The sequence below is a fragment of the Artibeus jamaicensis genome, unplaced genomic scaffold (genome assembly GCF_021234435.1).
Source record: "Artibeus jamaicensis isolate MK-2021 breed Jamaican fruit bat unplaced genomic scaffold, CSHL_Jam_final contig_233, whole genome shotgun sequence".
Classification (NCBI taxonomy): Eukaryota; Metazoa; Chordata; class Mammalia; order Chiroptera; family Phyllostomidae; genus Artibeus; species Artibeus jamaicensis.
The window spans coordinates 25,506,512-25,531,727 of record NW_026521486.1 but is presented as its reverse complement, the minus strand read 5'-3'; the positions used below and the strand labels follow the sequence as shown (position 1 = coordinate 25,531,727).

At 45.2% G+C, this 25,216-nt stretch overlaps 1 protein-coding gene and 1 pseudogene across 1 annotated transcript in view; one reads left to right on the top strand and one right to left on the bottom strand.

Moving 5' to 3' along the window:
* FAM234B (family with sequence similarity 234 member B) overlaps positions 1-19,522 on the bottom strand; it is a 31,024-nt gene extending 11,502 nt beyond the window's left edge. The window contains exons 1-5 of the mRNA XM_037136591.2: positions 19,415-19,522; positions 12,400-12,798; positions 7,332-7,430; positions 4,320-4,508; positions 1,883-2,013 (exon numbers count right to left, since the gene is read on the bottom strand). Coding sequence (XP_036992486.2) covers positions 1,883-2,013; positions 4,320-4,508; positions 7,332-7,430; positions 12,400-12,798; positions 19,415-19,451 — 855 coding nt within the window. The 5' untranslated portion in view covers positions 19,452-19,522. The remainder of the gene's footprint in view (positions 1-1,882; positions 2,014-4,319; positions 4,509-7,331; positions 7,431-12,399; positions 12,799-19,414) is intronic.
* A 1,284-nt stretch (positions 19,523-20,806) lies between these two features.
* On the top strand, positions 20,807-22,618 carry LOC119042837 (ATP synthase subunit alpha, mitochondrial-like; annotated as a pseudogene).
* Positions 22,619-25,216: the final 2,598 nt, after the last annotated feature.

Genomic DNA, 25,216 nt, shown 5'->3' with positions numbered 1-25,216 from the left:
GTGGCTTTTAAGGCCCCTTCCCACTAATGTTCTAGGCCAGATCAGTTCCTCTAACCCCATGCCAGGTCAGCTGCCCCAAGCCCACTTCGCCCTAAACCAGATCTCAGGATGCAATCGCTCTAAGTCATAAACCTAATGCACTTCATTTCTTGTGAAGAACGAGCCTTCCATGTCTGCAGCTCACAGTTAGCAGGTGCCTCAGCTTCTCTGTTGCTGGTGTAGAAGTCAAAAGCAGTCAGTATAAAGATAAAGGTAGTGCTCTAAACCCATCGCTTCTCCAAGACTTTTCTAGTACAGTCTATCACTGTGGGGCAGCATGGAGACTATTCCATATCTGTACACGACTGGACAAATGAGTAAATTCTCTGAGGCAAGTTGGGCCCGCTTTTGTTTTCTGGCAGAGACAAAAGACCAGGGGCCCCAAGTAGGACGGGCAAGACGCCCGTCCCCCTACGAGAGGCTACCTCACTGGGAAGGGTCTTGAAGCGTCACCCCATCCACCACCACTGGGCTCTAGGTTATAAACTTGTCCAATGTCTTGCTAACTGTAATTTCTTTCAGAAAGAAACCGCCCACACTTCCCACTTTGGGACCTTCAGAAAATCACTGCCTGATGGACGTGCCCATGGAAATCTGCCCCAGACCCCATGTTTACTCACATGATGGAATAAAAAAGATTATGTGAGTAATTCCAGAATTTTGGCTCAGTCTACTTCAAGACCAACTGGCAACTTGAAGAAAAATCAATGGAAAGTGCCCTTAAAGCCGCCGGGCCCCCCTACACTCCCTGGCCTGGCGCCCCTCTCCTCCCAGGAACACCAGCGTCGCCTGGGGCGCCAGAGCAGCGCTCCTGAAACTGGTGTCTGGGGGCACTTTCAGTGCTCCACAGGGCTCTAGGCAGAAAATGATAAAATACTGATGGATTTAATTCTTTTTTCTAAATAGCAGTACTTGCAGATTTTACAACTCCACTCCACATATGCGTTACAAAAATCACAACAGCAAACACAAGGTCTATTAAAATTAAAATGATCAAATGAGACTAAATGATCTGTATCCACCCTTTTCAACAACTATTCTCTCCAAGTTGTTCAATTCTTTTCTCCACACCCATCCCCTGGCAGATGCACACTAGGGAATCTTAGAGAGACTTTCACAGAAGCTCCGAGAGAAACTTCAGGAATACAGACTTAAGGTTGAGATAATTACGTTCATCAGTCCTGTGAGTCAGGGAGAAACGCTCCCCAACAGTCACTTCACTGGGCGGAGGATAATCGGCCCAGGGAGGCCTGAGGCGGGAGCGGAAGGCTCGGACCCCTGCCCCAGAACGGAGGTCTGTGCTGTCGCAGCCTGAACTAGAGCTCTCTTTTCTTCGGTCATTTTGTTATTTCTTGTCAACTTATAATTTTTTCTACATTGGTTTCTATATATTTGTTTTATAAACTTTCTATCAGTCTGTCTTTTGTTTTACAGTTGCAACAAGAGTTAAACATGACAGAACTAGACGTACGCAGAGGCACTACTCTGGGCACATTGAATAGGACGGCTCTGACGCCCCACTGCACGTGGGAAGAAGCCCGGGCGTGGGCAGGCTCCTGGCTCACCGAGGCCACAAAGCTACAGAGTGACAGGGCGACTTCACACACAGATCTCCCTGGCGGCACAGCCCTACCATGCCACGGTCAATGGAGCCACAGTGAGACTGCGGGGGAAATGGGTGCAGAATGATCATTTATCCATTTAATTTCACAAGGCAAATTTATTTAAATCTAAGCTCTTACAATAAGAGGTTTCAAGCAGCATTTATAATAACAATACCAAGAACTAGCTAAAGTTGAAGGATTCTCTGTAAGAAACAAGGACCACTGAATATGCAGCCTACCTGTGATTCCCCAACAGCCAGAACCACAAGATCTCGAACGCCGTCTTCATCCACGTCCGGCAGCACCACCCCTGGGGCAGCCAGGGTACTGTTGGCTAAGTAGTTCGGGTTTAAAGTCCAGATAGTCTTCCCTAGGGGAGGGCAAATACGCTGATCACAATGACGGCTTTCTGCCTCTGGAAGAGGCAGCTGCTAAATCCCCAGGCCAGAAAAAAAGAAACTCAGTGGCCGAACAACAGACACCAACTCCTACTTCCATTTTCCTTTAGTTTTTATCTAACTAAAAGGGGAGGAAGGAAGCAAGGAGTGTGAGCTGAAACCCTTAAGTATCTAGCTAACAAACCCATGTAATAATGTCACAGCTTGGTTTTTTAGGTAAAATGGAGGCACTAAAGTCTCTCCAGGAGAGAGTGATACCAATAGACAGCCTGTCTGACATCTGGGACAGGGCTCAGGGTAGGAAATGGAAGGGGTCGCCAGGGCAGATGGAGTTAGGCCCTGGGTACGGAACCTGGGAGCCACTGAGCCACGCTCCTCGGGGTACTGAGGACACGGCGGGAAGCCAGACAATACCTTCGCAAACCACCCGGGGTCATGGCAAGGACATTGCGTCTCACAGCACTTCTGCAAGACTCGGTGCTGCCTGAGAGGCCGAGTGGTGTCCCCAGGGTCTCCTTACTTAGGCTTTTAGTTCAGTCGCTCTCTGCCAGTGGGCTCCGAGTGTGGGCAACTTGCTTCAGACAGGGACCAGGGCATGGGAGGTGCAGAGCTGATGGAGCACCGTGGGAGTCTCCCCCATCAGCCATGGCAACAAGAAGAGGTTCTTACACTAAGCTCTCACAAGGCTAGCAAGATAGTTGGATAGAGGGAAAATGCACTGTGCCCCATTCCAGTACCAGACTGACAGTGGGACTGACTGGAGGAAGGCACGTGCAATAGAAGTTAAAACGGCAGCAGGGGCGGAGGTCCTGGACCAAAGAGGCCTGTCAGTCCGGCCTGGGGAAAGAAGGGATTGCTCAGGAGGCGCACCTACCCAAAGCCCACAAAAATTTAGAAGTTAACTGATCATTCTTCAAAAGAACCTGGTCCATCCCACATCCAAAACTAACATAAACCCAGGGGAAGAAAGAAACTCTCTTGCTCCTTGCTCGCTGTTCAGGATCTGTACTCAGACAGTGCACTGGCCTGTCCTCTCCGGGGACCACATGACCTCAGCAGTCACATGGCCCATGGCCCCCAGGAGGGAGTCTCTGTCTCTCCCACTGACCTGGTGGAGCCCTCACCAATGTGTTCACCGTGCTCTCTGGCCCAGCAGCTGTGAGACCCTGTGGCTCTAGAAGCTGCAGCACCAGCTCCACACAGAGCCCCCCTCCGGGAAGGAGACTGAAGCCAGACAGCAGCTGAGAACACGCTAAGCTACTCGGATGATCACTGACAGCCACCTTGGGCTCCAAAGGACAGTCATTTAAGATGTAGCAGGAACTCTGTGCACTGCCTTTTGTTTCAATCTTGCTGAGGATGGCTGGGCTTTGTCTGGGTCGTGCAGAAGAGATGAGCTTTGAGACGGGTTCTCCCAGCTTGTTCAGCATCTAAATAAAAACCTTTCCTTTCTCACCAGTTTCTCTCAAGTTCACCTTTTGGTGGCAGTGGGCAGCCAAACCCCCATTTCTGTTCAGTAACAAGAGTAGCCCACTTGTCTAGGACAGAGGAATTGACCTGTTAGAGGTTATTACAACTATTACGGAACCCCTGGGGTGGCCAACCAGAAGACTAATTCTCTCCCCTTATCTGTGTTCACGAGTAGAAAAATTGTAGGAGATTTTTAAGATGACCTCAATTCTAAAGTTAACTCGAATTCCATTATTTTTACTCTGAAGTACCTCAGGACCAAACTCTAACCTCTAAAACTGGAAAGGATGAAATTTATTCAGCTCCACCTGAGTCTAAGGTGTTAATGAGCACACCTGCAATATACTTATGACTCTGCAGACAGCCCTCATACGCAACTCCTTTTCGTTCCTTGGGTCGTGTATGTCTGAATGCAATAAGAAGATAAAAGGCCCAATTGACATGCCTCAACAAACCTCACTTTCTTCACTGGCGTATTTTTAAGTAGTTAAAGCCCGAGTTTACACATGGGCCCTACATATATCAAATACGAAGAGATAGTGCTCAGCTGTCTTTTGTGCAAATGACTGAGGAGGGAGACCACTTAGATATCAGAGACCTTAAGGCAGTTTCTGTTCAGGTTAAACCATGGATCTAGGAGCACTCAATCTGTTACCCTTCTTCTGCTGTCTCCCTTAATAACGCCTTCCAAAGTAGTGGGTGAGATTTTCCGCCATGTGAGAGTGGAAAGGTACGATGCTCACCAGATTGTTCTATTTTAGATTAGGGCTCACTGGAGCAGAAATCTTTTGTGGCAAATGATCTTTACCTGCTGTCGCGTTGAATGCACTGAACATCTTGTGTGTCCCTGTCACAAGGCAGATGGTCCCAGCCATGCTTCCTGGCAGCAGGTCCAAACATGTAATATCTCGAGCCTCCTCAGGGAGGGGACTAGACCAGAGTGTGCTGCCATTCATCCCCGAAAGGCACACGAGAACAGCAGTTGGCCTTGAGACACCTGGAAGCATTCAAAAGAGAGAAGAAAAAAAGAAAGGAGGCAGAGAAAATAAGAGACGGAGATGAGCAAGAGGCCGGAAAGCCAGAATAAATGCTGGGAAGGCAGCAGCCCACACCTGTGTGCTCAGCTCTCTCCCATGTTTCCGGCACCAAGGTCCGAAAACGGAGTACCTGTCGTGTCTGCTCAACACACTCTCGCCAGGACCAGAGCCATGGCCCCCCTCCGGGCTGCCTCATGGAACTCTACTCTCGCACCTCTCCCAACACACGTGTTTCCGTGTCTGTCACCCGAGTGTCACAGAACACAGATATCCTTAAGGACAAAGACATTAATTAAGGCATTAAGTTCTGAACCCTCAGTGGCGTACAAAGTACTTGAGAAGTAGCAGCCAACTGTCTTCTAAATTTAAAAAAGGAGCAACAAAAAATCAAGAATATGGAAAAACTAGTTACTGAGAACAATAACAAAAAAAAAAAAAACAGGAGGGGGAAGGTGTGCTCAGAAAAGTGAGGCTAAAGTAGAATGTCTGCAGAGCAGGGAGCTCTGAATTCTAATCATTAGCAAATGCTCCCTGAGAGCAGAAAAAAATATTTTAGAAAATAAACCTGAAGATTACATTTAGCAAAAATCAGTAGGTCTTCCTGGTTTAGAGTTAGTTGGCAGTAACTGATTTGGCCCCAGTCAGGACAGAATACTTGGAAAAACTTAATACCTAGGCCCAAGGATAGCTGGTAAAGAATTCGAGTAGCTTGCCTCTTTAATGAATAATACAGGATCTGGCATAAATAATGCCCCCTTTTATTACAAAAGCTTTTATTACAACATCATAAGCATATAATTCTATAATATAACAATATCACAGTCAAGCACACCATATGACATTTTAGGTGAAATGTTTAAATTAAAACTAAAATTATGACACTCATATTATTATCCTACCAATGACACTCAAGCAGGCGTCACTTCTGCTGGGCCCTGTATTTTATGTCAGTTAACAGAGCAGAATAATAACCTTCTCTGGCGCCAGCTTTACACTCACTGTCTGTGTGGGGTACTGACCCATCTCACACACTTTCCCCTCCAGCACTCGGTACTTGTGCCTCAGTGCTGCTGATTAAACAGACAACTTAAAAACAAGGGACAAGTGGTAGCTCACTCTTTCAGCGTTGGTTGCCAGAAGCAGTAATACAGGTGACAAATTGTGGTGACAAATCGTGGTGACAAATGTTAACGCTCAGACTTCTCGGGATGCTGTGATTAATGTATTGTGCTTCTTCCTTCCTCCCTCAGGGCCCTACAGACTTCCCTGACTCATCTTTTTCTGGATGATGATGGGTTATCCCTTTCCCACCAGTCTGTGACTCCTTGAGGCAAAGACCACACTCATTTTGTTTCGCTCAATATAACCAGCACAGCTCCACATGAGGACACAGCAGGCATTCAATACCCAGTCACTGAATGAATGGATGAGTGACAGAACAAATAAAAAAACACAATCCTTCTCATGCTCAGTAGCACAGATTTTTTAACCCAGTGTCTGGAGTTTCGTGCATAGCAGTTTGATAAGAGGGTCAAGAACTTGAACTCTCCACAGCCAGATTCCCAGGATTTGGAGCCCAGCTCTATCATTTACCGGCTGGGGATATTGAGCAAGTTCCTTAGCCTCACTTGTCTCAGTTTCCCCATCTGCAAACGGGGGATAATAATATTAGTCCACTGCATGGGACTGAGCTGAGGGATGAATTCATCCATAATATATGCTATGGACTTACAGTGGTGCACAGCACATAGAAAGTGCCATATGTAGATATGTTGGTCTTTTTACAATCTATGGCCAAATCAGGCTGGTTCGTGTTGTGCCCAATGGAGGCCGCAAGACAAACCAAAGCCCTCATGTGCCTGTGCCACAAATGCAGCACTTTTTTTCCCAGTTGACACGTGTAACAGCTGGGGTCTCAGGATTCCAGGAAATGTCACACTCAATCAGGGTAGGTTGTGAAAGGGTTAATCAAGAGACAGATGTGGTTAGGGCGCAGGGAACCTCAGAACTGTTCCTGTTCCCAGGCCCAGTGGAACAGTGGAGGAAGTGACTACTGGAATCCAGGAAGTCCTGTAAGAGGACCACCTCGACAGGAGCTGCGACCTGGGATCAAGGATGCAGCCAGACTGTAACGGCAGTGGGACGGGGCCAGAGGAATGCACACTCTCTCCTGGCTCCCTTCCTCTCCTCCAGTTTCTTGCCTGTGCTTCCCATTGGCTAAACCCAATTGGAAGTCTGCACACAAGGGAGACCCTTGTCATAACTCACACAGGTCAGCCTTGCCAAGCAGACAGCAGAATGGAGAGCTGAGACAAAGGAGTAAAGAGAAGGAGTAATAGGAAAACACCCAGTTAAGGTGTAAGTGTGGAAGATATATTAGTACATGAACAAAAGCTTTCTGCCGGGGTGGGATGGTAGGATCGCCAATGTTCATTATAACTGAAGAAGCTATGAAACACTGACTGGGAGAAAACTCAAGAAACCTAAGAACTGACGGTGAGCACTGCAGGTGGGTGGGCAAAGCACTTCCTCTCCAGATGTCAGCTTCTTCACGGGACTGCCGACCACTAAAAGTTCCTTCCAGCTATAGGGCTCATGATTTCCTGAAATGAGCTTTACTTAAACGCAGGAACTTGCTGATAGGGTTTATCTTGTATGACAAGACCCACGGTGACTGATGCAGACCCTTTTCTACGGCGCCCCTCAGGATGCCCTCGCTTAGCACACAGCCCCTCCAATCAACGAGCGCCTCCTGTAGCAGCCTCCAAAAGTCGAGTTCTTACCGACTGCACTCCCATTCCTTGCAGTTACAAAGGAGAGAAGTACATCACGCAGGCCATCGCCGTTCACATCGGCCAACTCCAAAGGAGACAGGTCCCCACCTGATAAACACAATGAAAAAAACCCTTAGCAAGTTGCCACAAACTGGTTAAAAAAGGAATGAACACAGAGTTCCAGCACTTCCATAAAAATCAGGCAGACTTTTGGTTCCTAGGTAAGAGAGAGTAGACATGGTTCTGCCTATTTCTCACTAAACGCAGATGAAATCCCTGGACATTATACATAAAACAAATATAAGAAGACTCTGGAAGCTGGGGAGAGGGCAGGGCAGTTAGGGACTGTGAGACCCAAGGAATGACAAGGTGATGACCCCCTGGGGAGGTTTTTTGGGCCTCAACTATCCCAGACTAGGCACTGCAGAAGCCTGCAACCCACGAAAGCCAACAGGTACAGACGAAAGGCCCCTGGAAAAGCTGGCTTCCTTAGGCTGGCAAGACAGAAATGTTTTAGATAATAACTGCTCTAGCCCAGCCAAACAACGCAAACAAAACTGAAAGCCCACCCCCACAACAAAGGCCAAGTACGGAGCCTAGACTTTCACCCTTGCCAGTGGCAACAAGGCACCCCTCCTTCGTCCACCAGGGTCATGTCAGGGAAGGCCAGGTAGGGAGCCTCTAGTTCTAGCCCACCCAGCCCTAATGAGGGAGCCTGGTCCCCCTCTCTTTCCCCCACTGGGGTGGTGTCAGCAGAGGCTTAGGGGATGCCTGGACTTCCATCTCCACCCGGCAGTGACAAGCAACGCTCCACCCCAAACAGGGAGGAGTCAGAGGGCACCTGCCAAATCCGGAGAGAATTCACACCCAGCTAGTGAAAGTGTACCCTGGTAAAACCACTGTGGGAAACTTGAGGTTGAACATGCACATACCCTATGACCCAGCTATTTCACTCCTAGGTGTATGCCCTAGACAAATTCTTATATACTGCATCAGGAAATATGTACAAGAGTGCACAAGAATTTTCTTAGTAACATTATTTTTTTAAACGGAAGCCACCTAAATAAATGTTTGCCAACAGCAAAATGGATCAATAAATCATAAGCTAGACCTACCGTGGAAAATCATACGGTGGTGAAAATGAGCATACACTCGGCACCTCAGTTCAAGTGAACCACAAAAATACTTTTTGGTATGTTAAACAAAAACGCCACTCACAACAGACTACATTATATTTATATAAAATTCAAAACTAGGTAAAATTAGAGACTACACAGTTTATGGACACATATGTGGTAAAACTATAAAGTAAAAAAAAGTCAACTCAGGAGAGTAGGGAGACACACTCCACAGGGACACATGGGGATTTCAGAGGTCATTACAATGTCCTATTTTCCTAGGCTGGGTGTTGGAGATGCCTAAAGTTTGTTACTAGTTTTTACACTGTATCTATATACCAAGTATTACAGAGCTCACTTAGAAAAATCAAAAAAGAAAGGAAGAGATGTTCTATGTTGTAGAGATATAACTTAAGTCATAGTCACCCAGTTTCCCCTTAAGAGAAAGTAAAGATGAGAACACAGAACTCATCAGAGGCTAATTCGACTAGGATCACAGAAATGTCAGAGATGAAATATTTTAGACCAAGACAGTATGGGGTGTGGGACTACCGTAGGGGAAGGAAAACTGCTCCTCTGCCCTGGTAGGGTTTCTAGCTGGGACTGACAAAGATCAATGAGGAAAACATTTAAATTTTATTTAATAAACCTGTACACGTACTAGAAGGTCCCACAAGAAAATGAAGACCCAGCAGTGGCCAGGCCCAAGAGCTTATATACCAGGTTCAATAAGAGAGGCAACTGTAAAAAGTAACTAAAATATATGTGGAGACTAGAGGAAGATAAGAGGTATTTTAAAAAGGTCTGTTTGGAAGAAGAGAATCTAGACTTCCGGCAAAGATGGAGGCATAGGCAGAAGCCCTTCATTTCCTTGCACAACCAAAAGGAGAAAAACAACCAACCTAAAATCAATAAACAACCAGAAGTGCCAGAAAATCAAACTGCATGAAATTCTGACAACCACGGAATTAAAGAAAACATCAACCAGAACAACCAGACTGATGAGCGGGCGGATGGAGAGAAACCGCGGTGAGGCCATGGACAGCACAGACCGGGCTGGCTGCGGTGAGGTGGCAGGCTTCGGGGACGGGGCTGACTTAAGGGGAAGTTGAGACTCAGAGAGGGCTGTGGGCTACCACGGTTGCCACAACTCCCAGTCTCACACAAGTTCCTTGAAGAGTGCGCTAGACACGAACAAGAGAGCAACACCTTCCCTCTCTGGTCCCTGCCCCACAGGCAGCACTGCAGTGCTGGTTTGCCCTGCTCAGGTGAATACCTAAGCCCCGCCCTCTTTACAACTTATCAGGGGCCCGAGCAAAGAAATGGGACCCAAATGAAAGAACAGAGCAAAAGCTCAGAAAGAGAGCTAAGGGAGGAGGAGACAGCCAACCTATCTGATGGAGATTTTAAAGCCCTGGTAATCAAAATGCTCACAGAACTGATTGAGGTTGGTTGAAAAATGAAAGACACCCAAAATGAAATAAAGCAAAATATGCAGGGAACCAACAGTGAGGAAGGAAACCAGGACTCAAAGCAACAATTTGGAACAAAAGGAAGAAATAAACATCCAACCAGAACAGAATGAAAAAAGAAGAATCCAAAACAATGAAGAGAGGTTGAGGAATCTCTGGAACAACCTGAAACATTCCAATATCCGAATTATAGGGGGTGCCAGAAGGAGAAGAACAGCAGCAAGAAATTGAAAAGTTATTTGAACAATTGAAGGAAAATTTCCCCAATCTGGCAAAGGAAATAGAATTTCAGGAAGTCCAGGAAGCCCAGAGAGTTCCAAAGAAGTTGGACCCAAAGAGGAACATACCAAGGCACATCATCATTAAGTTACCCAAGACTAAAGACAAAGAGACCATCTTAAAAGCAACAAGAGGAAAGGAGACAGTTACTTACAAAGGAGTGCACATAAGACTTTCAGCTGATTTCTCAAAAGAAATCTTACAGGCAAGAAGGAGCTGGAAAGAAGTATTTGAAGTCATGAAAGGCAAGGACCTACATCCAAGATTACTCTATCCAGCAAAGCTATCATTTAGAATGAAAGGGCAGATAAAGTGCTTCCCAGATAGAGTCAAGTTAAAGGTGTTCATCGTCACCAAGCCATTATTATATGAAATATTAAAGGGACTTATCTAAGAAAAGGAAGATCAAAAATATGAACAATAAAATGACAACAAACTCACAAATGAACCTAAAAGAAAAGAAAAACAATGAAAACAAAAACTAAGCAAACAACAAGAACAGGAACAGAATCACATGAAGGGTTTTCAGTGTCGAAGGGGAAGGGAGGAATGGGGGAGAAAAGGTACAGGGAAGAAAAGGCATAATTGATAGGCATTAAATAGACGGGGAGGGGTCAAAATGGTATAGGAAACAGAGGACTCAAAGAACTTATATGTACAGCCCATGGACATGAACTAAGGGGGCGATGCTGGAGGGTTGGGGGTGCAGAGTGGAGGGGGAATAGAGGGAGAAAATTGGGAAAACTAATAGCATAACCAATAAAATACAATTAAAAAATAAATAAATAAAAAGGTCTGCTTGTACACATTTCTCTTGGCCTCCATGTCCTGTCTCTGGTGATAAGAACGTTTCTCTCCTGCCGGTACAGGAAGAACATCTCTCACGTGGGAGCTTCACCTCTTGATTTTAGTAAGAACTGAAAGCCAGAGTGGCCTTCTTGCACCTGCTGCTGTTCAAGTGCTTTTATGTCCCAAATAATCAATATGCCAAAGCGACCTATTTGAGGCTGGTGTGTTCTGAATCCTTTTGGCCTCACGCAGTTTACAAAAGACAGGGCTGACTGCTCAGCACTGACGCTGTAGATGCAATCCCCACTCTTGGCCCAGGGCAAGCTATTTGAAAGAGTCTTGCTCCAAAAATGAGACAAAATAGCTAGAATGACCTGGGAAGCACCATCTTAACTGACCATTAGGGACAAGGAAGAAAAGTTGCTACAAGAAAGCAACTCTCTTTTACTTGAAAATAAATTATTTCATAAATTTTAGAAAATGAAAATAATAAACATTAGAAAATTTTTAAACAATTATTTTAATTTTCAAATTAAGTCAGCTTTCTGTGATCAACAACTGCCTGAAGGTCCCACAGGAGCACTGGCTCCTGGTCTGGCCAGGCCTGGGGCCGTACTTTTCTCTTAAGCGGCCCTTCCCACTGCTTTGCTCTGCCCTGACATGGCGCTGGCTGCATCAGGAAGCCAGCGAACCAATACTCTGTCATCTATGTCTAATGAAGACCAACTAACACCTCATTCACTCGGTCCCCCTCCCCTCTGGCAACCGCCACTCTGTGCTCTGTGTCTGAGTCTGCTTCAGTTTTGTTTGTTTGTTTTCTTCCTTAGAGTCCACATAAAAGTAAAATCATATGTATTTGTCTTTGACTGGCTTTTCCACTGAGTGTAACACCCTCTAGGTCTAGCCATGCTGTCCCAAATAGTTAGATTTCATTCTTTTTTTATGGCTGAATAATACTCTATTGTATTAAGAAGTACAAATTGGTGGTCACAAAACAGTCAGAGGGAGGTATATAAAGTACGGTAGGGGACATAAGTCAATAATGTTGTGATAACTATGTATGGTGCCAGGTGAGTACTAGAAATATTGGGGGGACCACTTTGTAAAGTGTACGACTCTCTTCAGGTGTATGCTGTACACCTAAAACCAATACAAAATAATACTGAAAATAAGCCACAACTGAAAAATAAAAATTAAAAAAAACAAGGCCAACAGAAACACAACAAAGCAATGATCTTCCCAAGTTATCAATCCATCTTTTTGTTTGATTTCAAGTCTTAAGCTCCTAAAGGCACCTCTACCCACAGGGGCAGAGATGCTACATGACACACACTAGTTTTTAAGGACTTGGAGGAGACTCAAGGACAATGCAATAATCAGAAGCTTTACAAAATTAGGGCTGAAAATCCTACAACTCACCTCCCTGGGGGTGCAGGCGGCGGCTCCAAGTGCTGTGCAGATCCCTGGGCGGGCAGGGGATCAGGAAAGCACACACGAGCACCAGGATCATTGAGATCACCAAAGTCAGCAGAAACACAGATGTGCGTATGTAGGACACGAGGGAGGAAGCTGCCTTCGGCTCCAGGCCTCCGAGGGCTTCCGAGGGGTACCCCTCCGTGATGACCTCGGAAAGGTGAGGCTTTGCAGCCCCTGCAAGGTCAGCATCGGAGTCGGGCTCTGGGGCTTCCCCCAGAGGACTCTTCCCATTCTTGACCCCTCCATTCTTCTGCTGCAAGTCCAGCACGAGATCATCTTCACTCTCGTCACTGTCGGCCTGCGTGAGGGGGTCATACTCGCTGAGGTCTGGGCTCTTCTTCCCTGAAAAATCAGAAAGAGAAGCTTCAAGGAGAACAAGGAAGGAGAAACCCTCACCAAGCACATGGCAACTTCAGCACTTAGGAAAATACACAGCATGACACAAAATGAAACAAAGCAGATTTATAAGCCGGGACCTTTGTGGCTCTGTAAAATAGACACCAGCATGGAGGAAAGAATGGGGGCGGGGGGCTGGAAGGAAGGAAACTCACAGAGTTCAAGAAATATTACTTGCATGAGTTTAAGAAATTGGAAAGGAAAAGAGAAAGCAAATTTCAAGTGCCTTTTTAGGTTTTTTTGTTTGTTTATTTAAAACCTCTTTTAATTTGTTTGAATCTCTCTAATGAGAAAGATGATGGCTCTTACATCATCAACCTTCCATATGCCTTCCGTAAAACCTTCTAGTTTCTTAGGAATGTGGTGCTCCAATCTTTCCTGGGACTTCCCTAAACTTCTAAAACAATTTTATTCTCTCTACAATGCCTCTCACAGTCCGGTATTGGTGGCTTCCAATTGTTTCCACGAAACAACTGAGATGAACTCTAAATGCCACCTGGAGAGGCTTCACTGGGAATTCACTCCTGAGAACCTTCCTGGGAGTCTGATGCCCTTCCAAGTACCTGTTTTAGTAAACAGCGTTTATGTCTAAAAATGCTGTTCTGAGCAGGTATTCTGGGAGGGTTGGGGTTGAGCAGGAACGAAGAGGTAGAGGGCTGCTCTTAAAGAAGGTTTACACAACAAGGGCCTGTTTTCACTTGACCTTATGTTTATTTGGGGTGGCGGAGAGGTGGAAATTACAGGCGGGCGTGCACACACCTCCCCGCAAGTGACCCCTTGGCCCTCGCTGCCAGTGACTGGATGATTTTATCCTTTATTTCATGTCAAAGCCAAGTAGAAGCCAAGAAAACGTTTCTGGTTTTGGAAAGTACTTGGTAAGCTGTTACTAATGTAAATGCTACTTTAAATGTTCTATTAAGAAGAAATGTGAAAATCTAATTTAAAAGGAAAAAGGAATTCTTGATGCTTATCTCTACCTCTGGTCACTGTGATCTTGGTGATATCATTTCATATATTATGTCTCAGTTTGCTCAAGACATGAAATGAAGCAATAAAACACAATACGGGAAGTAAAATATTTTTTATTACTGATTTTAGAGATAGAGGAAGACAGGGAGAGAAGGAGAGAGAGATGTCAGTTCGGTGTTTCACTTATTTATGCTTCATTGGTTGGTTCTTACGTGGGCCTTGACTGGAGATCGAACTCACAACTCCGGTGTATTGGGACGATGCTCTAACCAACTGAGCCACCCGGCCAGGGCCTACAGGAAGTAAAATCTTTAGTGTCAAGTCTAGCGTTTGGTTCATAGAAAGTCAATAAATGTTTGATTTAGAAATGAATGTCCCAGCCTGGCTGGGTGGCTCAGTTGGTTGGAGAGTCATCCTTACAACAGAAAGGCTGCAGGCCGGACCCCCTGGCAGGTGGCAGGTGGCAGGCGTCCGGCTGTGCATGGGAGGCGGCCCATCCCTGTTTCTCCCTCTCCCCGACCTCTCCCCGACCTCTCTTCCTCCCCTTCCCCTTCCCCTCTCTCTTTAAAATCAATAAAAATACATCCTTGAATGAGGATTAAAAAATAAAAAATAAATGGGCCCAGATCCACTTTCAGGAGCAGTAATTTAATAACTGGCAGAAGAAACAAAGAGAAGTAAATGCTAAGTTGGCACACAGGGGCCCCGTAACAAACTGGCAGCCCCCTGCTAGCCGGGATAGTGACATCCACCAAGGAGCGGCAGTTGGGAAAAAAGGAATCTGAGTTAGCAGGCCTACACTGTATTCTGATCCCGATTACCCTAGTTCGCTCCTCTGGCCCCTGCCTCTGCCCACTGTCACACAACCACCCGTGTAAATATGAATCACGGTCAGAAGGAGGCCATCACTAGGAGTCATTCTGTAAGATACTATGAAGTTCTACAAATAATCAAGAAAGAAGTTACAACAAAACATCAAACAAAACCAACTAAAGAACAAAGGCCGAACAAATGACACCATGAAATGTAAGAAATAATGAATGGGTACTTCCCCATGGGATCCAAGAAATTAAAGAAACTGGCCTTCTCTGAAAAAAATGTATTTCTAAGAAGAAATGATACTTCAGTAGAGAAGCAGGGCACAGAAAAATGGAAGATAATGACAAAACAATTTTAGAAACAACATCTTTGTTGGGCTCGGCAGAAATAACAGGCACTGAAAACAGTCAGAGACAATGAAGGACACACTGGTGAAAGTGAAGGAAAATGAAATGGAGGTAACCACGGCTGGCAGTTCTGAGCCCCTGCTACGCACCCTTTCGAGGCTTTTACTGTCTTATCTCAGGAAGTCTTCGTAACAGCTCTGTGAGCTAGGCACCCTATTATCTCCATTTTAAAGATGAGGTTTGGACATTTATCTAACTGGCCCATAGCTAAACAGCAAGTAAGTGACTGTGCAAGAATTCCAACCCAGACAATCTGGCTTTGAAGTCTGTACTGACTACCGGTGTGCCTTCCATGGAAATGAGCAAGGCTTGTACTAGGACTAGGAAAAAAGGGATAACTATAGAAAACAAAGATGATCCAATAAATGCATAACTGAAGAAGAAAAAGGGGGAAAAATTGAACCAAAAGCAGTATTTAAAAGATATACAGCACTGGCCAGTGTGGCTCAGTCGTTTGGAGCATCGTCCCATGAACTGAAAGTTCAATTCCCAGTCGGGGTACATGCCCGGTTTGTGGGTTCAGTTTCCAGTTAAGGCATGTACAGAGGGTTGAGCTGGGGCAACCAATAGATGTTTCTTTCACATCAATGTCTCTCTCCCTCTCTTCCTCTCTCTCTGGAATCAATAGATATATCCTTGGGTGAGGAGTAAAGAAAAAAATAACAAAATAAAAAGATATACCAAAAAAAGTTCCTTCAATAAAGCCAGACCTAAAACTGCAGTATAAAGAATACAATGAGTCTCAAGAAAAACTGATAGAGGTTAATCAATACTGAGGCATAGTCTAGTAAAGTCATTGAACTTCAAGGACAAAGAAAGAAACATATGAGTAGCCAGGCCAAGGGAAAAAGAATCAAGTCACTAATGATGGGAACAAAAATCAGACTGACTTCTCCACACTGACATACATCCCTAAAAGACCATGCCACAATCTGCAAAACTTCTCAGAAGAAAAGAGACCATGCCACAATATGTAAATGTTCTTGTGAAGTACAAGAACTCTGGTCCAGCCACAATATTTGGGAAGTGTAAAGGCAAGTGCGCAAGAACTCACAGGCTATCTCACTCTTGTGTCTTTCTTTTAAAGATCACAAAAGACGAGGACCAATTCTTGTCCAAACCCTTAAAATAAATATTTACTTTTACACTATTAATAGTACATATTTTTCCAGAAAGTTCAAAGACAAACCTCTGCTTAATTATAACAGACTGCAAGTTTTGATTAGAGAACTCCTAAGTGAACGCTTTTTTCTGTTTCACAGAAAGACAGTAAGGGTGTATAAACATCAGCCTTTTAGGCTGAGGAGCTAACATCAAAACCATGCTCCTAAGCTCAGGGCACTCTGGCACTCTCTTCTCTGATGATTTCAGACACCACCCACACTTTTAACGAATGAAAAGTTTTCAAAGAATAGGGGAGAAGACACATTTCACAATACATCAATGCAAACGAGCTTTCCATAGCTACCGCTTTCCCTGTAGAAAGACTGAGGACACTAGTTACACACCACTCCCAAAACAGTGTGGAGGAAAACGTAAATAGGAAAGACATGCAGCTGTGCCATCCCCAAAGGTTCCCAAGAACACACTATAATATATACTATTCTGTGACTTGTACTATACATTACATAGACTATGCCACACACTCTACTGCAACTAAAGATAAATAATTCACATCATGGATTCGTTTACCCAGGCAGGGCACATGATCGTTCCAAGTTACACATAATAAAACAAATTATTGCAATAACATTATGCTGATGTTCCTTTCAGTGTTTGACCTTCAAACTTTAAAATGAACTGAAAAAGATATATACTTAAAAGATAAACAGTCTCACAGGCTGCTTTATAAAGGTTATGCTGTCCTTCTGTTATTAATTAACCTCATTCTATGCATGTGGGCCAAACATCCTTCCATCATGGGCTTAGTGGAAGGGTATGAGACTGTGAAGTGCAGTCCCAGCCACTGCTCTTTCTTCACAAGGTTGAGGACATCTGTCATTATCTCACTATTACATCGGCCTTCCTTCCAGTATGGAGTTAATGATGATAATAATAATAGCTAACACTTATTGAATAACTAGCACATGTCAAGATTAACAAACCTCTCAGGTACATCCATCTCTTTGACTTTGCTAAATAATCCAATGAGGTCAATATGTAGTAGTGTGTGGAACAGAGTGAATGTACCATAATAGTATTATTATACATGAAGAAACTAAAGCTTAAAGAGATTAAGTAACTAATCTGATAAAGACTGGATTTGAATTCAAGCCTGTCTTATGCTCTTAGTTGCCATTCTGTTCTGCTTCCTTACACATAAAAATAGGGAGGACACCACTGTGGCGATCATTTCACAATACATACAAATACTGAATCGTTGTGCTGTACACCTAAAACTAATATAATGTTATATATGTCACTTCTGCCCCCTTAAAAGAATAGTGAGGACGTTAACTAAAGTAGCATGACACAGTAACCCAAACAGGACAGCAGTTTCACAACTGCAATGACAGTGTATCCAAAAACAAATTTTACTTAATATAAAAGCTAAAAATTGTATTTGGGGTAGAAGGGAGAAAAGGCAAGAGATAACTGAAGTAAAAGCCAACGACAACAAAAACAAACCTCGAAACAAAGTACCAACCCATATCAGATCAAAGAATGTGTGGCTAATCTGGGCATTAAAAAGTATCAAACTCACTTATATCAAACTCACCTGACTGCTCAGGGCAAGCCGCTGCCCAAACATAGGCCCAAGGACCAGGCTGTGGTTTCTCTACCCTATCAGATGACGGGGCTACTGCAACTGAATACCCCCGGGGGTAAAATTACCACAGCCTCAAGATGTGGAATGCAGAAGAGCTCAGGAGTTTGAAAGCAAGATTTTCTTGAGTTTTGAAAGCAAAATTTTCTGGCATTCCCATCCTCAGAGAGTAACTGTTACTCATGTTTTTTTGGCAGGGGGGTAGGGGGGCAGGGGGCAGGGTGTGGAACTAAAAGAAAAAAGAAGTAAAATTAAATATGTCTGACACCTCATTACCTCCTTTGGGAGGATATCATCCTACACTAAGGATACACAAGGCTACTACTCTCTTCAAAGTTAATCAGTTATGCAGGTAGAGGGACATTTCTTCCCGTTCAGCTCAATGTTACTTACACATTCCAAGGTAGATATTATCCATGTTCTTTCTAATGTTCTAACAAGCCCATGTGGGGGTGGGGGGAAAGTCTTAGGTCATGAAGTCTGGAGACAGGAATGCAAATTCCTATCAAATCCATACCCAACACAGTCATCCGTGGCTCAATGTAGCAGAGTGCAAGCCCCTGCATCCTATGCTGGATGTCCACCGGATGGACACCCAACTAGCCCTTTCTAACAAGGCCTGTGAAAGCAACTGCTCTGCCCACTAACCCCTTAAGCTAGCAGCAAATGCTTATAGTTTAATGTCTAAAAATTTTATTAGGTAGAATCACGAAATTTTTAAAGCCTTAACGTTTACATTTTATTTCGGCAGAATAGAATCTGCATTTACTAAAGTAGCAAGTCTCTAATAGCACAATTCCATTCTGAAGGTTAAAAACAAAATAACAAGCAAACAAAAGACTTGGGACGGCTGCCCAAAGTACTGCGTTGGCTCTGGAAGCTGTCATCATCACTAGTGCTTCTTTAAAAAATATTCTGCACTTTATCTGCAACTTGCAAGTGCCATATCATTTCCCTCCTAAATGCTCAGCTTAGACAGCCAGAGGCTAAGTGGAATCAAAAGGCCAGGGTCTAGCGTTAAAACAACCCGCGGCGTCCAAGTCTAGGTTTTTCCAGTACTGACTGCTTCGTGACTTTGGACTAGTCCAATCAGCCAAGTAACTGCCATTTTCCTTTTCTGTTAACTCGGAGAGAAAATACCCATCAATTAGAGGGCAGGCTGCTCCAGAGGGTCACACGTCGTCCTGCTGCGCCCGCCCGCCGCCGCTCAGGTGCAACCCAAGAGAGGGAGCTAGAGACTCCGCGGTACACCATCTGCGCACTGGGGAAAGGATGCGCCCCTCACCATCCCTACCCTCGAGAAGGCGGCGACGCGCGCTCTGACAGTCATCACCGCAACAGCGTCAGCTTGCTCCGGGCCACCTGCCCCGCGTGCCTCCAGCGATCCCTCCTTGCGGGTCTCCCAGGCTGGGTGCCGGCGATCCCCGACCCGCCAGGCGCCACTAACCCAGCCCACGGGTACAGCATCGCTCGCCTCCGCGCGCACGCAGCTGCGCCCAGGTTGGGGCTAGGCCCCGACCCGCTTCGCCCCCAGATCTTGGCCTCCCCATCTCCCCAGCCCAGGTCGGGGAGGGTTGGTCGCGAGGGGGCCACTCCTTACCCGGGAGCTTAAGTGCCCTGGACAGCACTGTCGCCATGGTGGAGGCCCCGGTGCGCGTGCGCGCGCCAGCGTCCTGTCGGGAAATGTAGTTCCAGGAGGGCGGTGCGTGGGCCTGGGACTTGAAAAGGTGGGAGCTGCGCGACCAAACAGGGTGAAGAGGAGGAGCCTGCCTGCGGCCCCCGCTCGCTCGTGCACGCTCTTGTGGCCTCTTCTCCCGCCCACTCGGAGCCAAGCCCCTTACTTGGCAAGTGAGCTGAGGCTCACTTTCCTCCTCAGTGACATGGGGAGGTGGTAACTACCACGTAGACTTGCAGTGAGAATTAAATGACATAACTGATGTTAAAGGAGGCGCAGGTTGAGAAATGCGCTCCGGGCTTTGGAGTCAAGACACGTGATTTCAGTCCTGCCTTCGTTTCTTCTTAACTGGGCCATAGTGGGCAAGTCACTTGGTAGGACTATGTTTCAGCTTCATTTTTTAAAAACGGACACAATGCTATCTACTGCACAAATATACTGTAAGAATTAAATTATGTAATCTCTTTAAAACACACAGTGCCCAATAGACAATTGTTTCTTTGTTTCTTAGGTAAAAGTCCAACCTCCATCTCTTGTTACCAGTTTATGTAGGTGACACGGTACCTGCAGCTCCTAGCTTGGAGGGTCCAGGATGCAGAAACTGACCTGCTTCTTCCTCACAAGCACCAAGAGATAGGCGTTTTAGTGCAGGGATGCTGAAGGTGTTATCTAGAACACCCTCCTTGTTTTACTGAAGAGAAAACAGGTCTAAAAAGGTGACGTAACTTCTTAGCGTCAAACAAAAGCTCTAAGATACCTCTCAAGTTGGAGGCTGCCTCCTTCCCCTGAGAAACTGTAGATAGGACTATCCTGTGGGTGTAATCTGAGATTCTCTAACACCCATCCCCATTACCCATTTCCCCAGGAAAAAAAAAAGGCCACTGACTGACAGAGAAGGACTCTACCGTCAGGTAGGTCATGAGTTCAACCCCTGAATGCACCATGTCCTCCTAGATGTCAGATCTAGGGCTATTTGCTCAATGTCTCTCTGCCTCAATTTCCTCATCTGCAAAACAGGGATGAAATAGAACCTGTTCCACAGAGTTGTCCTGACAATTGAATAGATAACGCGCAAAGCACTTAGCACAGTGCCTAGCATCTAGAAAGTGTTTCATAAGAGTTAGTTCTTTTGTTAATAATTTATTATTTTTGACAATTTAATAACAAAAAATATAATAATTTAATGAGGGTTTTTTTCAGCCTTTTATAACACTCAAATTTTCTACTGTTTGCCACCACTCTCAAGGTACAATTAAAAACTGTATCTAGTCATTACGGAGACTGTGGCTACAGAGAAACTGCCATGAAGTTGCAAAAATGCTCTCCATGTGTGTTGCCATGGCCATGGCCTTGGCCTTCTCCCTTCCTCCGCAGCTAGGCTGGTCTCCAAAAACGCCCTGGGGTCATCATTGCTGCAAGAAATCCCCGTGGCCCTAGCACTCATCTTCAGAATACTGGCACTGCTGAGACATCCTCTGATCTTGAAGAGTGGATTCTTGGAGCTGATACCTTTGTTGACCTTGAAGAGACTGGGCATGTCTTAAGTCTTGGTGATGGCATTGCCCACGTACATGAGCTGAAGAATGTTCAAGTAGAAGAAATGGTAGAGTTTTCCTCAGGCTTAAAGGGTATGTCTCTGAACTTGGAACCTGACAGTGTTGGTGGTATTGTGCTCAGAAATTATAAACTAGTTAAGAAAGGAGATATTATGAAGCAAACAGGAGCCACTATGCATGTTCCCATTGGTGAGCATCTGTTGGGTCATGTAGTAGATGCTTTTGGTAATGCCATTTATGGAAAGGGTACAGTTGGTTCCAAGACTCACAGGTGAATTGGCCTGAAAGCCCTTGAAATCCTTCTCCCAATCTGTGTCTGGGGACCATAGCAGACTGTCATTAAGGCTGTGGACAGCTTGGGGCCAGTCAGTAGTCAGTCGTGGTGAGTGTGAGCTGATTACTAGTGACTGACACCAACAAAACATCAATTGCCATTGACACAATTGTTAACCAGAAATGTTTTCAATGGTGGATTTGATGGAAATAATGTAGAATGTATCTACACTGCTATTGGTCAGAAGAGATCCACTGTTACCCTATTGGTGAAGAGACCTACAGATGCAGATGCCACCAAGTACTCCATTGTGGTGTCAGCTACTGCTTCTGATGCTGCCACCCCACTGCAGAGCCTGCTTTTTATTCTGGCTGTTCTATGGGGGAATATTTTAGGGACAATAGCAAACATGCTTTGATCACTTATGATGACTTATCCAAACAGGCTGTTGCTTATCGTAAGATGCCTTTGCTGCTGCTCCAATCCCCGGGTCCTGAGGCCCATCCTCATGTGTATTCTACCTACCCTTCCATCTGCTAGAGAGAGCAGCCAAAATGAATGATCCTTTTGATGGTGGCTCCTTGACTGTTTTACCAGTCACAGAAACACAAGCTGGTGATGTGCCTTCTTACATTCCAACGAATGTCATTTCCGTCACTGAGGGACAGATCTTCTTGGAAACAGAATTGTTCTACTGAGGTATCCACCCTGCCATTAATGTTGGTTTGTCTGTGTCCTGAGTTTGATCTGCTGCCCAAACCAGGGCCATGAAGCCAGCCAGTGTGGCTGGAATCAGGAGGTGGCTGCTTTGGCTCAGTTTTGCCCTGACCTCAGTGCTGCCACGCAGCAACTCTTGAGTCACGATGTGCATCTGAGTCGCTGCCACAAGGACAGTACTCTGCCATGGCTATGAAAGAACATATGGCTGTTATTTATGCCAGTGTAAGGGGGTATCTATAAACTAGAGCCTAGCAAAGTCACAAAACTTGAGAATGCTTTCTTGTCTCTTGTTATCAGCCAACATCACGCCCTGTTGGACAATGTTGGGGCTGAGGAAATGATCTCGGAACAGTCCAATGCAAAGCTGGAAGAGGGTAACAAACTTCTCGGCTGGATTCGAAGCTTCAGTTCCTAAGAATTCACATCAAATACCTGGTTGGTTTTCTGATTGTGTCTCCTAGTAATCGGTTCCATTTGAAAAAGAATTCCACGTATACTCCAGATCACCTTAAAAATAGAAGCTTTATATTGAAAAAAAAAACAAGACATATATCTATGTAGGTCATCTAGGAGGTTCAACACAAGTCACAATAAGTTTGCAGTGACTTGCCGGCTACCAGACTAGTTCATTGGCACACTTTCTTGAGCCATGAAAACTGATTTAAAAAGAAGCTTTAAGGTGAGTAAATATAGAAAGTGCCCACCTTAGCTGCAGAAAAACAAGAACTTGGGTTTCTAGGAAAGAGTACAGTGGACTGGAACAGCCAGGTTACACAGGAGAGAAGGAAAGAGGAAATTTGCTCACTTTCTTAGTGAAAGGGTATATTCCAGGAGAGTGCCTTCTTATGTGGTGAATATAAAATAAAGCTGTACAGTTTAAAGTTTGATTAAAATTTTGTGTTTAGTGGTATAGTCATCCAAAGCACCTGTGTACATAAACACAGTTCTGTGTCTGCACATGAAGGTGTGTGAGTGTGCAACACATCTCATAGATGGGGCATCTCTAGCCCCTCACCTTTGCATGTGCCTAATCTTTGTGGCATTTCCACTTTCCCTATAATCAGCCAAGCTTTGCCAAAATTATATTCAGGGGGAAGCAGGTGCTGAGGCGTTGCTCACTCCCAGTCCCGGAGCTTTCCTCCTCTTTGCCTTACTTGCTATCTGGAAATCTCTCCCATCCCCCCAGTTGTTTTACATTTTAGCACAGGAATCACAGATTAGAACAGTGTTTTCCAAATTTAGTGTATTTTTCTTCAAATAAAAGAAAGATTCAAAGCGGCCATCAAATGAATGGGGATCTTGGCCTTTTACATGAAGAAAACCTGTGAGTTCCTCTCTAAGTTACCTGGCAGTATATGAGTGTCTTTACTGCCCAAATGCCCACTGAGGTCACTGCAGAAAACGCCTGCTGCCCAGGGCCTCCTGACTTCCCAGTTTGGCTTACTTCCCCGAGAGTGGCTGGGGACGGGCTGCTGTGCTGCTGTGAAGGGAAGAAATCCTGTTTCTGAAAGTCACAGCGGAAGCCAGAAGAGCCCCTTCTGCTCTTAGAACACTGATCTGCAGTGGGAGTATTCTTCCCCAATCTTCCAAGTCTCCGATACCTTGGGGAGGAAACCCATATTCGCTGGCTCTTATTACCTTTGTGATAGCCCAAGTGTTGTGCAAAATCTCTAAGCATCCTGCATGGGCTCATGATCCAATCTGGTCATCCAATACTTACCAATCCCTGGACGCTGTGGCCACCTCTGCTGGTCCCGAGCCTCCCGGGAGCTTTTACTGCTTCTTCCTGGAACCAGTACCCTGTTCAGCAACCCCTGACACCACCCCTCCTTGGTACCACTGAGACCTCCGGGCCTTGTGGCCGTTTCAGAAAGGGTTACTTCTTGTATCTCTCACAAGTCAGTATCATTTTATGTTTTAGTGCTGTTAAAGTGTCAAAGCAGTATAGTGTAATGGCAACTAGGGAAGACTGCCTCTGTTTTCTTTTGATGCCATACTTATTAGAAAAATAACAGTGCTATGCCGCCTATTCTTCAAGGTCAAATGCAGTATTTTGTCTACTTGGGGGAGTTCTCCCACCCTGCCCCCACCTGCATGCCCATACATTTTAAATCAAACTGTTTAGATTCATGAGGCCTGCTAGGAATATTTCCCCAGCCCCTCTCCACCCTCCAATAGTTTCTCCACCGCACAGAGCCATCCCACCTTACAACCCACTGCCATGTCCAATGTCAGCTCTGCTGAAGGGGATTTGAGTATGTGTGCTTGTTTCTTTTCATAGCATTGGATTCAATACTGAAAGGAATCTCAGAGGTCTGAAAATCCAATCCCCACTGAGTAGGAATTATTTCTATAATCCTCAGTCAGTTCGTGTCTGCTTGGACATTATCAGTTCCTGAAAGCTGGCGGCTGCAGCAGGTACCTGAAACCGGAAAAGCCAGTGTTGGCACTGCCCGTCACCTACCAGACCCAATAAGCAGAGACAAGGACTGAGTCTTTATGGGCGCTTTACTTAGATCATCGGCAATCTGAGAAGATGGTGGGCTTGTACCCTAACAGACTTTCTTAAATTCCATTTTAAACCGACTCTTTTTATAAGGGGACGAAAAGTGTAGGGAAAATGTTTGGAATTCCAGGGAAAAGTTAATCAGGTAAAAGCTGCAGCATTCTTTCATCTGTGTCCAAGGAAGTGGGCTTCTCAGCCTGGAGCACAATGGCTCAGATAGCATCTTGATGGCTTGCAGTCCTCCTGAGGCACAAAGGTGGAACTGCTTATGGTCTGCTGGAGTCAGGATGGGTCATGCCTTCAGTTCCTGGAACAATAGCTTTTTACATTCATTAATTACTAAGTTTATTAGTTATTACCTAAACTAAAAATTTCCCCTGTTTGTGTTCCCCATCACACCTACAGTTGGATAACTCTGTGCCTATGACCCAGGACCATATCCAGCAGTGCTAACCCTCCCTTCCAAGGTCAAAAGGAATGAGGCCTGGATCCCCAGGCCAAGTGGCAATTCTTAAAATGCCTGAAATACTAAGGCAGAACTCCTAAGAAATTTTGCTGGAAGTTATTTCCTCCGTATCAAAACTATTTTTTCTCCCTCCCCCTTCCCTTTGCCTTAAGTACATGAAGTTTTGTCTCCCTGTGCAAGAGGCTTCCTTTGCCATTACTTTTTC